Source organism: Dendrobates tinctorius, unplaced genomic scaffold (assembly GCF_039654945.1).
Source record: "Dendrobates tinctorius isolate UK_male_01 unplaced genomic scaffold, ASM3965494v1 ptg000258l, whole genome shotgun sequence".
Lineage (NCBI taxonomy): Eukaryota > Metazoa > Chordata > Amphibia > Anura > Dendrobatidae > Dendrobates > Dendrobates tinctorius.
The window spans coordinates 3,650,955-3,666,988 of record NW_027361925.1 but is presented as its reverse complement, the minus strand read 5'-3'; the positions used below and the strand labels follow the sequence as shown (position 1 = coordinate 3,666,988).

At 43.0% G+C, this 16,034-nt stretch overlaps 1 protein-coding gene across 3 annotated transcripts in view; it reads left to right on the top strand.

Moving 5' to 3' along the window:
- PHKA1 (phosphorylase kinase regulatory subunit alpha 1) overlaps window positions 1–16,034 on the top strand; it is a 187,818-nt gene that overhangs the window by 43,260 nt on the left and 128,524 nt on the right. For all 3 annotated transcript variants that reach the window (XM_073558789.1, XM_073558788.1, XM_073558790.1), the window contains 8 exons: window positions 3,174–3,256; window positions 3,334–3,414; window positions 3,495–3,593; window positions 3,672–3,818; window positions 5,120–5,173; window positions 9,700–9,822; window positions 9,913–10,008; window positions 10,078–10,185. In XM_073558789.1, the coding sequence (XP_073414890.1) occupies window positions 3,174–3,256; window positions 3,334–3,414; window positions 3,495–3,593; window positions 3,672–3,818; window positions 5,120–5,173; window positions 9,700–9,822; window positions 9,913–10,008; window positions 10,078–10,185 (791 nt within the window). The remainder of the gene's footprint in view (window positions 1–3,173; window positions 3,257–3,333; window positions 3,415–3,494; window positions 3,594–3,671; window positions 3,819–5,119; window positions 5,174–9,699; window positions 9,823–9,912; window positions 10,009–10,077; window positions 10,186–16,034) is intronic.

Here is a 16,034-nt window from a genome sequence, read left to right as displayed (position 1 = left end):
AAAATAATGTACAAGCCATCCCGCCACGTCACGGCAACCCTTGTGGGACAGTCCCTACTCTAGTATTTAAAACCTTTTCACTTTCCAAGTGGCGTGAATGTGAATAAGGGTCGAGCGGCTGAACCACTAGTAACAGCTTAGGCCAGACTGGATGGCTTTCCCAGCTCAGAAAGAGGGCGGTCACACCCATATATGCACTGAATGCACAATGAAATGAATAAAAAACAAATCTGAACTGAGAAAAGTAAGCAAATGTGTATGCACAATGTAAGTGTATATTAACACATGACCATTTTATAGGCAGACACTACCAAAGTGTCATCAATTTCACAACAGTAGAAAGTGTAATAGGGACCAATAGGTCTTCCACTACACCGAATCCAGCAGATGGACACCCAATCAGGAGTGTTCACATTCAAACAAATGAGGGCCTTACACTACAGAAGGGGCATCAATTTCACGAGAGTAGAAATAGTATAATAGGGACCGGTAGGTATTCCACTACACCCAATCAATCAGATGGACACCCAACCAGGAATGTTCACATTTCCAACAATTACTGGCAGACACCACAAAAGTGGCATCAATTTCACCACAAAATAGATTAGTATAACGGACCGACAGGTCTTCCACTACACCCAATTCAGCTAACCCAGCATATGTAGACCAACCATGATTTTCCAGAAATTAATGTTAACAGCAGCAGCAGCCACATCACACTAAAAAAATGCAATATCACCCAGTCTGTACAGTCTGTCATTTGGGTGCAAAAGTCCTTGGAAATCCATGACTTGTTCATCTTGATGACTCATCCAGTTGAACGGTTGGAGAGATGGGGGGGGGGGGGGGGGAATTTGGGTGCCACATCTGTGGACTGTCCTGGGTGTGATATTGAGGTGGAAGAAGAGGAGAAGCAGCCACTTGAAGCTGCAATTGCCATCCACTCGAGTACATGCTCGCTATACTAAGCTAGCTATACTATCTGACTGATATACATCTGTCTAGCTAACTACCCAAAATCTTGCTGCTAACAGTGCCAGCATGAGGAGCAGCCGCTCTACGCTGTTAGTGTCAAAATGGAGCTAAAACAAGATGTCCGCTATTTATACGGAGAGGGACATGTGATTTCAGCAGCCATTGTGTCAGGACATTGTGGGTGTTTCCTGCGCCCTGATTGGCTAACCACAATGTGCGCACACAAAGTTAGGGAAAAAATGACTGTTTACAAGAATGCCGCACCTCTGAGCTCTGCAACCCCCCCCCCTCATCAAACACGTGCCAGACGCTCATGATACGCCACCATTATCATTGCTAAAGTGCTGAAAATACTGTTGTGGCAACGCAGATTTTTTTCCCGCACTTTTACAGAATGTTACTGATTTCTTCCTTTTTTTTTTTTTTTTTTTTTTTTTTTTTTTAAGTTTTGCTTGTGTTTCCGATCACGAATTCAAATGAACCCTTATTCGTGCTGAATTTGTTTGGTGATCGCTTTCCGAACAAATTCGCTCATCACTAATTACAAACAGAGTGATCTATTTCATGTGTTTATTTCTGTTAATGTTGATGATTATGGCTTACAGCCAATGAAAACCCAAAAGTCATTATCTCAGTAAATCAAAATACTTTATAACACCAGCTTGATAAATGATTTTAAAATCCAAAATGTTGGCCTACTGAAATGTATGTTCAGTAAATGCACTCAATACTTGGTCGGGGCTCCCTTTGCATCAATTACTGTATCAGTGCGGCGTGGCATGGAGGCGATCAGCCTGTGGTACTGCTGAGGTGTTATGGAAGCCCAGGTTGCTTTGATAGGAGCCTTCAGCTCGTCTGCATTGTGGGGTCTGGTGTCTCTCATCTTCCTTTTTATAATACCGCATAGATTCTCTATGGGGTTAAGTACAGGTGAGTTTGCTGTCCAATCAAGCACAGTGATACTGTTTGTAAACCAGGTATTGGTACTTTTGGCAGTGTGGACAGGTGCCAAGTCCTGCTGGAGAATGAAATTTCCATCTCCAAAAAGCTTGTCGGCAGAGGGAAGCATGAAGTGCTCTAAAATTTACTTGGAGACGGCTGTGATTTTGGTCTTGATAAAACACAGTGGATCTACACCAGCAGATGACATGGCTCCCCAAACAATCACTGATTGTGGAAACTTCACACTACACCTCAAGCAGCTTGGATTGTGGCCTCTCCACTCTTCCTCCAGACTCTGGGACCTTGATTTCCAAATGAAATGCAAAATTTACTTTAATCTGAAAACAAAGCCTTGACCCACTGAGCAACAGTCCAGATCTTTTTCACCTTGGTCCAGGTAAGACTCTTCTGACATTGTCTATTGGTCATGAGTGGCTTGACACAAGGAATGTGACACTTGTATCCCATGTCCTGGATACGTCTGTGTGTGGTGGCTCTTGAAGCAATGACTCCAGCAGCAATCCACGCCTGGTGAATCTTCCCCAAATTTTTGAATGGACTTTTCTTAACAATCCTTCAAAGGCTACGGTTATCCCGGTTGCTTGTGCACTTTTCTCTACCACACTTTTTTCTTCCACTCAACTTTCCATTAATATGCTTGGATACAGTGCTCTTTGAACAGCCAGTTTCTTTAGCAATGACCTTCTTTGGTTTACCCTCCTTGTGGAGTGTGTCAATGACTGCCTTCTGGACATCTGTCAAGTCGGTAGTCTTGCCTATGACTGTGGAGACTACTGAAACAGACTAAGGGACCTTTTTAAATGCTTAGGAGGCCATTGAAGGTGTTGTTTGTTAATTATTCTAATTTACTGAGATAATGACTTTGGGGTTTTCATTGGCTGTAAGCCATAATCATCATTAACAGAAATAAACACCTGAAATAGATCACTGTCTGTCATGACTCTATATAATTGTCACTTTTTGTATTGAAGAAATGAAAGAAATTAACTTTTTGATGATCTAATTTTGTGAGAAGCAACTGTATGTAAAGCATGGTTTTTGGTTTTGCTTGTGAGTTGCACAGATGTAGTTATGTGCCAGTAATCATTGCCACCAGTATCTCGGCTGTGGCCTCCCCACTCAGGTATATACCCACTGGAGGTCTCTGTTGTATAATATTGTATATTCGTCTTCCCAGGTAAGAATGTTCCTGCCCCTGTGGCTTCTCATTATTGCCTTATCACTCCTCCTTGCAGGTCTTCATATCATCTACACTTTGGATGAAGTGACCTTTATCCAAAATCTGGTGTTTTACATAGAAGCCGCATATAAGACCGCTGTAAGTTGGGAGCGCACTGTTAACACTAGTGGGTGGGATGCGTACAATCCTGTGTCATGGAGCATGTCCTTCTCTAGGATTTCGGGATGTGGGAGCGTGGTGATAAAACGAACCAAGGCATTGCTGAGCTAAATGCCAGCTCTGTGGGAATGGCCAAGGTGAGAGTCTTCTCTTATCGTCTTCTCTTCTTTTAGTTCTTCAATGCCACATTCTTTCCTTTTTGTGTTCTTTCTTCCAGGCTGCTCTCGAGGCACTGGATGAACTGAATTTGTTTGGTGCTAAAGGTGGTCCTCAGTCAGTGGTCCATGTGTTGTCAGATGAAATCCAGCATTGTCAGGTACTTACAGTGCTGTTACTCCCTGTCCTGATAGTTTATTGATGGCCGGTGACGGAATCTTCCTTTCCTTCCTATTAGTCCATTCTACAGTCGATGCTTCCACGAGCCTCCACCTCCAAGGAGATCGATGCTGGCGTCCTGTCTGTCATTTCATTTCCAGCCTTTGCAGTGGAGGATCATCATCTGGTCCAGATTACCAAGAAGGAAATCATCGACAAGTTACAGGTGTCACATCTCCTCATTATCGTCTGCTTTCACTACGTTCTTCACCATCACTGCAGTATCTGCCGTATGTTCATTCTTAGTCCTAATTTAATAGGACAGGTTAATGAACACGTTCACATGTAGCAGACTTTTTGGCACTTGTTGTATTCTGAAGCTTTGGTCCTTAACCATTGCATTGCCAAGGATGATTATAATGGCTAATCTGAAGCAAAATCCACTGATTGTGCAGCCTGCAAGAGTCCAGAAGTGGCAGGAAAGAAACGCCAATCTCCTGTTTTACTTCAACACTGTATGTAAATTACTGGGAAACAAACCATATTACGTCCAAATTCAAATTGTACCTTTTTAGTTACTTTAATTGGATTGAACAGTCATAGGTGCATACAAATAAGTTTTCATCCATACTATAAATCACTTTGCAAATGTTGAATTCGCAAAATATAGGTTGCTTAAAGGGGTATTCTCAAGTTATTAAATTGCTTTAATTAGTTAGACACCACAAAAACAAACAAGATTGCAATTTTTCTATCTGCTGTTATTTCTTTACTAGGGAAGCTTTCATCTTTCATAGCGTACAGCTGATTTCCATGGCACTCTCACTTGTACCTTGCCAAGAGTGCACAGTAGCTATATTCAGGGAGAGAAGTTAACTCCTAATATACCAGTCTCCTCTCTAGCCCCCAAAATCCCCCAGCCCCCCACCATTGGCTTCTCCCAGAGCAGTTCTCCTTTTACTTTTCTGAGCCTTGTGCCCTTTTGTTTCCTTATGTAAATGATCTGATAACAGTGAAGACTTCAGAACAAATCGCTGAATGTATTACAGAAGAACTTGTGCTGAGCCTTATAGTGCTACTAATACTACAGATCTGCTAGTCACCAGAACTGTCACTCATGGAGGAGAGCCGCCCCCAGAAACAATATAGGGAGGAGATATCTGAGCTGCTCAAGACACAATTTGAGACCCCTTTTTAATATTCTGATTTTATTTTAATTTTTTTTTTTTGTAAACCCTTTCAGTTTGTGATTTTGTGTGTTTGAAAAACGATTTTATTTAGTGATTATAGACGGACTTCATTTTTCTGCATTTTTAGTCCGGCGTGCCAACACAGTTCATTTTCTATGTATTATGGCCAGATTCTCATTCCAGTTTGCACTTGGATTCTTTTACTACAGAGTGATGGCCACAACAATTTTGGCAGTAAATAGGTCACAATGAAGATGTGAACCCTTATCGTTTCCAGCAGTATTATCTCCTACTGTATTCTCTTGTCATAATTTTATTTTTCTCCACATTCATATAGGGGCGGTATGGTTGCTGCCGGTTCTTACGGGATGGTTACCGAACTCCAAAAGAGGTATCAATGCATGGTACACATATTGTTAGTTTGATATGATAAAAATGAGCAAACTCATGAGCTGGCAATAATTGTGACTATAACAATCTCCATGTAAACCATAAACCCTTCTGGAAATATGATGAACATGTGTGTCATGATTGGGAGGGGGTTCCTGTATTTTGTCTCACAGCTCCTTTGCCTGTATTATCACCATCGGGAACCTGGCTCAACTCACGGAGGAGCTTCTGCAATAATAACCGGGGCTGGTGTGAGGACCGTCCCGCTACAGTCCACTGTCAATAGAGTTCGCTGCATCCAGAGGGCTGTGTGGCGCCGATTCAATGTGTTTGTGATGAGACAATGAATGTCTTGGCACCTTTCAAAGAATGACCTCCAATTCTGCCAGCACGGTGGCCCTTTAGGCCCTGCAAGTTTTGTGTTAGTGAGACTTTGACGGTCTAATACCACACTGTGCATAAGTATTAAGCCCCCTTTACACATAGCGATATCGCTGTAACGTCACCGATTTTGTGACGTAGCAGCGATATTGCTTTGTCTGATACTTACCTCCGACCGGCTCCCCCGCTGGTCGCGCGAGAACGTCCTGGACAATTTCTCGTTGGGCGCTTACTGTGGCGCCGATGAGCGACGCGTGGACGCGGGCGGGAGGACGTTGGGATCGCCTCGTCTGACAGGTAAGTAGCGACCCCCGACCCCTGCTATGTCGTTGGTGAGATCTGCCTGTGTGGCAACTCGCTAAGTGTAACGGTACCCTTAGGCCACAGATCGAGGCTAAACTGGAAGTCCCACAGGGGGACTAGATTCAAAAATAAATAAAGAATAAAATTATACACATGTTTCCCCAATTAAAATCCATTTTTTATGGAAAAAAGGTAAAAAAAAAGTAGACATTTGGTATCTTCAAGTTTAGAAGGTCAGGTCTATAAAACGTTCACATTGTTTCGCCCTATAGGGAGAAATAAGCACATAAAAATGTCACACAAAAATGGAATAAAATGGGATCAAAAAGTCGTATAAAAATAAATTTATCACTTAAAACATCTTCTAAACCTGTAAATCGCCTCCTAACTAGATTTTGTCTGAAAATATTAAAGTTAGACTTTCTAGAATACGGTGACACAAAAACAAACTACAGCCTTAGATGAATTGGTTGAGGAGTGTAGTTTGTTACATTGGGTCAGTTTGGGGGTTTCAACGTTTTGGCACCTCAGGGACTCTACCAATATGACACAGCACCTAGAAACCATAACCGCAGAAGCTGCCCTCCTCCCTGAACTTGGCAGCTGCCCAGAGAGAAGTTCCTGCCCACATATCATATTGGGGATTGCTTACAAATGAAGGATTGCCTGGCACATTTTGGGAACTTTTTATCCCTATTGGGTCTTGTGAAAATGCAGTTTGTAATGAAAGCAGCATTTCAGTGGAAAAATGTAACTACTTTTTCCCTGCCAAGTTTTTTACAACTCTGTGAAATACCTGTGATTTCAAGAGGCTGACCACATCCTTAGAGGAATGCCGTGATGGGGGAAGTTTCTAAATAGAGGTCATTCATGGGGCTGGGGAGTTCTGCTGTTTCAGCTTCTCCTGCGCTCTTCAAATGCATCAATGGCATCTGCAATCTATTCTTCCAAAATGGCGTTCCAGCCATCCTTGGCCCAGCATGCACCACATGGCAGCTTCTGACCACACATGGGGTAGCCGCGTACTCAGGAGAATTTGCATGACAATGTATGGGGACATTTTTTTCTGTTACTCGTCAGGAAATTAAATATTTGGGGATAAAGTAACATTTTTTTTTTTTTTTAATGGGAAAAAAAATAATTTTGAATATCATGAGGGGTGTCCTTTTATTTTCTTCTTTAAATGGGTCCTTGTTTTGAGGTTTTTTAGAATATAAGCCCCTAACTGACACTTGAAAAGTGAACTGGGTCCCAAAAAAAAAATAACAATTTTGAAAATTGCGTTGGAAAAACGAAACATGGTTGCTAAACTTTTAACCCATCTAACATCCTAACAAAGCATTTAAAAATGAAGCTGATAGAAGTGGAAATGTGGTAAATGTTACTTCTTAACTATTTTGTGTGGTATGACAATCTGTTTTTAAGGGGTTTCCCCAGAAAGAAAAGTTGATTTTAATCAGTAGATCTTGGAATAGTAATAACTTCCACAATTGGATGTGATAAAATGTTCCTTTGCTGAGATAATCTTATAAATGTGCCCTTGCTGTACTGTATAATGGATGTGTCATCTGACCATAAAGTGACATGGTCTGATCATACCACAGCTTCTAGGAAAAAGAGGATGCAAGAGAGAATACAAACAGGACAGCACATGACCATTATTCCTATAAATGTGCCCCTGCTGTACTGTGTAATGGCCGTGTCTTACCGTACAGGGACATGGTCTGATCATACCACAGCTCCTGGGCAGGGGAGAACATAAGAGACAATACAGACAGGACAGCACAGGGACATTATTCCTATAAATGTGCCCCTGCTGTACTGTGTAATGGCCGTGTCGGACAGCACAGGAACATGGTCTGATCATACCACATCTCCTGGGCAGCGGGAGAAGCAAGAGAGAATACAGACAGGACAAAATAGAACCACAGATGTTGCTTTTTATGAAGGAAAACATTTCTTGGTCTGTTTTTAAACAATGTTTTAATTCAAAGAAAGAATCAGCTGCGATCACTGGCAATAATGTCTGTATTCTCTCGTGTGTCCTCCCCTGCCCAGGAGCTGTGGTATGATCAGACCATGTCCCTGTGCGGTCAGACACGGCCATTACACAGTACACAGCGGGGTACATTTATAGGAATAATGTTCCTGTGCTGTCCTGTCTGTATATTCTCTTGTGTCTTCCCCTGCCCAGGAGATGTGTTATGATCAGACCATGTCCTTGTACGGTGAGACACGGCCATTACACAGTACAGCAGGGGGCACATTTATAGGAATAATGTTCCTGTGCTGTCCTGTCTGTATTCTCTCTTGTGTCCTCCCCTGCCCAGGAGCTGTGGTATGATCAGACCATGTTTCTGTCTGGTCAGACACAGCCATTACGCAGCACAGCAGGGGCACATTTATAGGAATAATGCTCCTGTGCTGTCCTGTCTGTATACTCTCCTGTGTCTTCTCCTGCCCAGGAGATGTGTTATGATCAGACCATGTCCTTGTACGGTGAGACACGGCCATTACACAGTACAGCAGGGGCACATTTTATAGGACTAATGTTCCTGTGCTGTCCTTCTGTATTCTCACGTGTCCTCCCCTGCCCAGGAGCTGTGGTAAGATCAGACAATGTTCCTGTACGGTCAGACACTGCCATTACACAGTACAGCAGGGGGCACATTTACAGGAATAATGTTCCTGTGCTGACCTGTCTGTTTTCTCTCTTGTGTCCTCCCCTGCCCAGGAGATGTGGTATGATCAGACCATGTCCTTGTACGGTGAGACACGGCCATTACACAGTACAGCAGGGGAACATTTATAGGACTAATGTTCCTGTGCTGACCTGTCTGTATTCTCTCTTGTGTCCTCCCCTGCCCAGGAGATGTGGTATGCTCAAACCATGTCCCTATCAGGTCAGACACCGCCATTACACAGTACAGCAAATGTATAAGATTTTCTCTGCACAGGAACATTTTATTTATCACATCCAATTGTGATAAATTACAAGATGTTTTGATTAAAATGTACTTTTGTTCGTGGGGCAACCCCTTCACTACCTATGACGTCTATATCCGTTATGGGTTACCTCACCCTATTTGGTTCAACTTCCGGCCCTGAGCCCGAATCTTTTTCCAGCACACTACAGCTGACCTGATCAGCTGTCATGTGCCCCTAAAAGCTGTGAGAGGAATTGAGCCACCTGCGGCGTTAACTAATTAAATGCCGGTGTCAATCTGACAGTGGCTTTTAACTCTCGCAAACCGGATACGCTTCTTAACTCCGCCCATCGGCGCCCCTATGACATGATCGCGGGGCACCGATGGGCTGGTATGACAACCCGGGGTATGCAGGAGACCCTTGTAGTGTCATTGCCGAATGGCTATGATTGCCGCCCGGTGGTCGGCGCTCATAGCAGATGAGCGTTTTCCTTACACATAGCGCTACTGCCCTATGTGTAGCACAGGTGATCAGATGGTCCCTGCTTCCAGTCTCCAATGGAGACTATTGAAGCGAGTAAAAAAAAAAATTTTTTTAAAAATTAACATTTTTTTTTTTAAATATAAAAGTTCAAATGACCCCCCCCCCCTTTTGCTCCATTCAAAATAAAACAATTAAAAAACATATATAGCTATAAAAAGAATGAGTTAACTAGTCCAGCAAAAAAACAAGCCATCACATGACCTGGCCATAATGATGGAAAACGAACAAAGTTATGGCTCTGGGAAGAAGGAAAACTTTCCAAAGTGCTTTATAGGTGTTTAGGGTCAGCATGGCGGAAAGGGGTTATAAATGCCTAGTATATTGGGCAGAAAGGTGTTCCCTGAATATTTTTTTCATTCCTTTTTCTTGCAGGACCCCAGCAGGTTATACTATGAACCAGCGGAGCTGAAGCTGTTTGAGAACATTGAGTGTGAGTGGCCGCTCTTCTGGACGTACTTAATCCTGGATGGGATTTTCATTGGTAATAAGGAGCAGGTAAGACGCTTGTGAGACTCGTCAAGCTGTCCCGTATTTCTGAGATGGCTCCTGTGTTTTCTGTTACTTCTTTTGAATGTTTTGTATCAGGTGCAGGAATATAGAGAAGCGATGGAAAGTGTCCTCATCAAGGGAGCGCATGGAGTGCACCTAGTGCCAGAGCTGTACAGCGTGCCAGAAAGCAGGGTAAAGCGTCCTACAAATCAGTGGCCCGGTGATGGGCTCTGAGTATTGACTTATCACTTTTACTTATAGGTGGAGGAAGAGTATCAGAATCCTCACACAGTAGATCGCGTCCCCTTGGGAAAGCTGCCACATATGTGGGGACAATCGCTGTATATTCTAGGCTGTCTAATGTCTGAGGTAAGGTGCGAAGCCTGGTTGTACAAAGGTCTCATTGCCTTTCTTGCCAACTTACACTTATATTGAAGCCTCTGGCTGCCATTCCTGGTTCTCCCGGTCAGCAGCTTCCATGGACCAGGTGTAGAGAAGAGTTAGTGTCAAAGTGGAGAAAAACAAGAACCAGTATCCAACGTCACTTCAAAGAATGACGTATTGTAAAAAATGTGTTTTAGGAGACAATGAATCCTTCTTTTTTTTTTTTTTTTTTTTTTTTTTTTTTTTTTTTTTACAAACGCATTAATATAAGCATGACATGATGCAGAAGATCCAACAAAAGAAGGCAAAGAGAAAAACCCCTACCGACCCTTCTGGATGTTTTGGGAAGGTCCGTTAGACAATAAAAAATCAACCGGTGGAAAACAAAATCCATGATTTACCCAGTTGGAAGTACGGATCATCTAGTGGCCACTGTCCACAGCATCGTCAAAGCAAAGCACAAACTGACGCACAAACATCTAACAATGACAGAAGAGTCTCCAAAAGGGTACAAAAAGACCTGATCACAAGGCTGGTGGTTAAAAGGAGGTAGGGGAAACTCATCAGGGAATTTATAACTAGATACACAGTACCATTCCAAAGTTTTGACATATCTGTCCATGCTATATATTTTTTAATGAAATGTGGACATTGTAAATTCAGACTGCAAAACCACTAAGGTGCACATTTGGGGAAAAAAGCAGTAAAGAAAAGCATATGAAACATATCACAAAATGTGTTAAACCTTAGATTCCTCAAATAGCCACTCTATTTCTTTGACAGCCTCACAATCCTTTAGCATATTTTCCAGCAGCTTCACCGAGTTGTCATATGGAATTGCTTTCCAACATTGTTGAAGGAGTTACATTGGTTGAAAAAAAAAAAAAAAAGACCTAGGTCCAGCAAGTTCAACCTTCCCACAGGTGCTGAGCACTTGTTGGCTGCTTTTACTCTCCAGTCTAACTCATCCCAAACCATGTGAATTTGGTTGAGGTCAAGTGATTGTGAAGGCCATGTTATCTGACACAGCCCTTCATCCCCCTTCTTGCTTACATAACCCAGAGCTGTGGTTTGGTCGTTGCCCTGTTAAAGTATAAATGATGCGTGAACCAGATGGGAGGGCCAGTCGTTGCATAGTGGTCTTGCAGCCATGTTGGATAAGTGTGCCTTGAATTTTTAATAACTTGCCAAACGTGTCACCAGCAAATCACCCCCACATCATCACACCTCCCCCTCCAGTCTTCTCAGTAGGCACTACACATGCAGAAACCATCCAAGCACCTTTTCTGCATCTCACAAACACAACAGTTTGTATAAAAAATCTTAAATGTTGACTCGTGAGACCACCGTACAGATTTCCACTGATCTAATGTCCAATCTTTTTGTTGCTTGGCTCAAACAAATATCATCATGTTTGTCATCCTCATTAGTGCCTCAGATGTGTCTCCTACTTGATGTGCATTATTTATGAAAGCTATTATGTGAAGTGCTGTCAGTTTGGGATTTCTTAGGCTGTTAACTCTGATGAACTTATCCTCTGCAGTAGAGGTAATTCTTGGTCTTCATTTCTTGTGGCTCTCCTCATGAGAGCCAGTTTTATCATAGTGGTTAATGTTTTTTAAGGACTATACAATATGCTCACGATTCTAGCAATTTCTCAAATTGACTGAACTTAATTTAAAATAATGGATTGTTATTTCTCTTTAATTGAATGGTTTTGGGCCTATTCTGGGTTAAAACATTTGTAGATATATCTACCATCACTGCTTCTGTAAATCAAACCTTAAGGTTGCAAACGCATTCTGTATGCTGGTGATTTCACAAATGAGCTCTGACAAGGAATACCTGTTCATTGGAAGCCATTCCAGTTGACAACTTGGTGAAGCTGCTTAAGAGAATGCAAGGGGTATAAGACTGTCCCCCGAGTAAAAGATGGGTACATTGAGGAAACTAAGGTCTTAGTTTGTTTCATACTTGTTTCTTTAGTCCTTGTGTCCATGTTTTTTATTTTGCAGTTTTGCTGATTATAAGATGAATAATAATTTCCACAATTGGATGTGTAACTTAGATGCAATGAGAATCTTATAAATGTGCCCATGCCATTTAGTGTCCTACCATACCTACTGGCCTGGAAAGGAATCATAAGGGAGTATACAGACGACACAACAAGGACTTACAACTGCTTCTTTATGTGAAGTAACATATTACTACATGTCTGCACCTTTGGGTAAGGTCTGTGGGAGATTCTTCGGCTGGAGGCCTGTTGAGTTCATTTTCTGGTCTACCAGTTGTGAGTTCTCCTTCCAGGCTCCCTCTGGTGGTAACAGGAGGTAGTGAGGCTGATTTAATCAGTAGAGATCTGCCACCTGATAGTGAGGATGACGATTGGACCTCAGGAATCTCAGATTGGATTTAAGACAGCTGACGCCCTACTCTGGTGCTGGTGATTCCTTCTGCTTGTCAGGTCTTGGTTCTCAGCTCTGTTCCAGTCAGCTCAAGCTAAGTTTTTCTGCTAATGTTCACACTTGATTTTGTTGGTCTATTCAGTTTTTTGTGTGGTCAGCCAGCCCCGGCTTGGGCTGTGCTGAATTTCCACTCTTATTTATCTGTATTTGCCAATTTGCTTTTTGTCCCTTATTAGATTGGCCTCTTTTTGCTCTGTCTCAGAATATTTCAGAGTGCTGATATAGTGGGGGAAGTCTAGTGACTTCAGGGTTAATTTTGTTATCAGAAGTGTTGGACATTATTTTGTAGGGTTTTGGGCAGGCAGATTGCAGACAGTGTCTTTCCTTTCCTCTCCTTTCTAGTTTGGGCCCCATCGTTTGCTCAGCCTATTTTCCTGCCTGTGTTTGTGTTTTCATCTTGTTTCAACGTCAATACATGTGTGGGGGCTGTCTATTCCTTTGGGGTCTGCTCTGGGGAAGTTTTCCCCTTTTCTTGCTTTAGGCTTATTTAGTCCTCCGTCCGTGATGAGGCGTCTAGGTTCATCATAGGTACGCTCCACGGCTGCTGCTAGTTGTGTGGTTAGGATCAGGGATCTGCAATCTGCATAGTTACAAACCTCTCTGGTTTTTCTGGGCTTAGCTTTTTTAGTTTTTTTTCCTCTTCGGTGACCCATTCATAACAGAGGCCTCTCTGAGCTCTCCAGCCTCCTCTCCTCCGGCGTTGTGGAGCAGCGTGTCACGCTGGGCGCACATGCACAAAGATTTCCAGGTCTGAAGCTGGCGGCAGGATGTCACACACCGGCCGGCTTCAGCAGACAGGATTTTTGCTTTCCACGTAACCCCACCCCTCCACACCTGGAGAGGACAGGTGTTGGAGTCCGGTTGCCAACATGAGAGCCCCGGACAAGAAAGACTTCTAAGGTAGAACCACTGTGTGGTAAACTGCATGGAGATGTCGGGTTCCTCTCGCTGTGTCTGCAGATCCCAGCACCCTCCCAGTCCCAGTAAGTACTCTGGCACTGGGTGTCCATTCCCTGTGTGCATGTTTAGAGCCTTATTATTCCTTCTCCCCTTTCTTGTAGGGGGACAAGGAGCCTGCACCAGGAATCAAGTCCAAGACATCATGGAGATGTGCAGTCTGTACAAAAAAAAAGCTGGCCTCTTCGCATAAGAAAACATTATGCAAATAGTGCACTGAGAAAGTCATCAGGGAAGAGCAACCATCCTTGATGGAAGAAATTAAGGGCCTGATCCAACAGGCGATGAAAACCTCCCTGGCCTTTTTCCTAGCCCCCACCCTCTCCCAGTGTCTCTACAGAAGCTAAAAGAAGGAAGCTTGATTTAGAGGAGGAAAGGGGTGATGACTCTCAGGATGAACCTCTGGAAGAAGGCAAATTAATCCTGGACCCATAGGTCTCCCAACAGGAGAGATTATTTATCTTCAGGGGATAATGAGGAACTCCTCACAGCAGTAAGGAGGACCATGGAGATTGAGGAGGAGAAGACTGCCCAGACGGTACAAGGAAGAAGGTGTTTACCATTCATAAAAACATCCGGAACCTGGTCTTACAAGTGTGGGAATCCTCAGAAAAGAGGATGACCATTCTAGCCGAGATGAAAGAAAGATTCCTTGTAGATGGCGAGAGGACATCATGCTGGTCAGAGATTCCAAATGTCGACGTCCATATTTCTCAGGCAGCTAAAAAAAAAAAACACACTACCATTTGAGGATGCCTCACAGTTGAGGGACCTTCTGGAACGCAAGAGGGATGGACTACTGAGGAAATCGTGGGAAACCTCGGCATCTTTAATGAATACCAATGCTGTATCTACCTGTGTGGCCCAATCAATGTACCGTTGGCTGGGGCAGCTGGAGGAACACCTGTCCACAGGTACTCCCAGAGAGGACATCCTAGCTTCTCTGCCTCTGCTCCAGAAGACAACAGGGTTCCTGATAGATGCCTCTGCAGAATCCATGAGAGTGGCAGCAAGATTGTCAGAGTTGTCGAACTCTGAGAGGAGCACTCTGGTTGAGATCTTGGAGCAGGGACGTGACTTCAAAAAGGAAGCTGTGTTCTTATCCCTTCAAAGGGGGAAATACATGTTTATTCCTACCCTCGATGACCTGTTAGAAAAGGCTTCGAACAAAAAGAAGACCTTACCGGAACCTAGGAATACTAGATAAACACCCTTCCGCCCCAACAAGAACATACCCCTCAGTACAAGGGGAAGGGCAAATCAGGTTCCTGGTGCTACCCGAAAGAGGGAAAAGACAGAAATGTTTTTCTTCCCCACTCCCAGAGACAAGAGAAGCCATGATAACAACACGGTAGGAATTTGTTTTGGCGCCTTTATACAATAAAACCTACTTTATATAAAAAATAATTGTTTTTGCATTGCTTTATTCTGAGAGGTATAACTTTTATATTTTTCCGGTGATGGAGCTGTATTGGGGCTTGTTTTTTGCGGTAGAAGATGACGTTTTCAGCGGTACGACCCTTATTTATATCCATCTTTTTGATCGCGTGTTATTCCACTTTTTGTTCGGCGGTATGATGATAAAGCATTGTTTTTTGCCTTGTTTTTTTTTTTTTCATGGTGTTCACTAAAGGGGTTAACTAGTGGGACTGCTTTATAGGTCGGGTAGTTAGTGACGTGGCGATACCAAATATGTGTACTTTTTTTATTGTTTAGATTTTTTTCTTCATTCAAATATTTATTTAGTGATTAGAATATATATTGAGTTTTTTTTAACATTTTTACAATTATTTAAAAGCATTTTTTAACTTTCTGATTTTTTTTTTTTTTTTTTTTTTCTTTCCCCTGACCTTTTTTTAACTTTATCTCACTATGGGACAATCATTTTTTGCAGGCTGATCTGCATGCTATAGAAGTGATGAATCTGCATGCTATAGGAGCATTTCTTAGCTCTGGTAACCCGGATGTTGTCATGATGACATCGGGTTACCATAGCAGCGATCAGGACTCTGTCACGCCGCGGAGTCTCCGATCCAAAGGCAGAGGGGCTCTCAGCCCTCTGTCTGCTCCCTTAGGCTACTTTCACACATCAGTTTTTTGCCGTCAGGCATGATCCGGCTTTTTTTAGAAAAAACGGATCCAGCATAAATTTTGGAGAACTGTAGAAACGGATCCGTTTTTTTTGCTGGATCCGTCTCTGTTCCTGGAGGCTGGCCAATTGGATCTGAGCATGCGCAGACTTAAAAAAACCGGATCCGGTTGCTGGATCCGTCTTTTTCTGGATCCGGCGCCCATAGACTTTCATTGTAGCAAAAAGCTGGAAGCGCCGGATCCGGCGCTTCCGGCTTTTTCGCCGGAGACAAAAAACGTTACAGTAGACGTTTTTTCAAGACGCCGGAATGAGACAAGTTG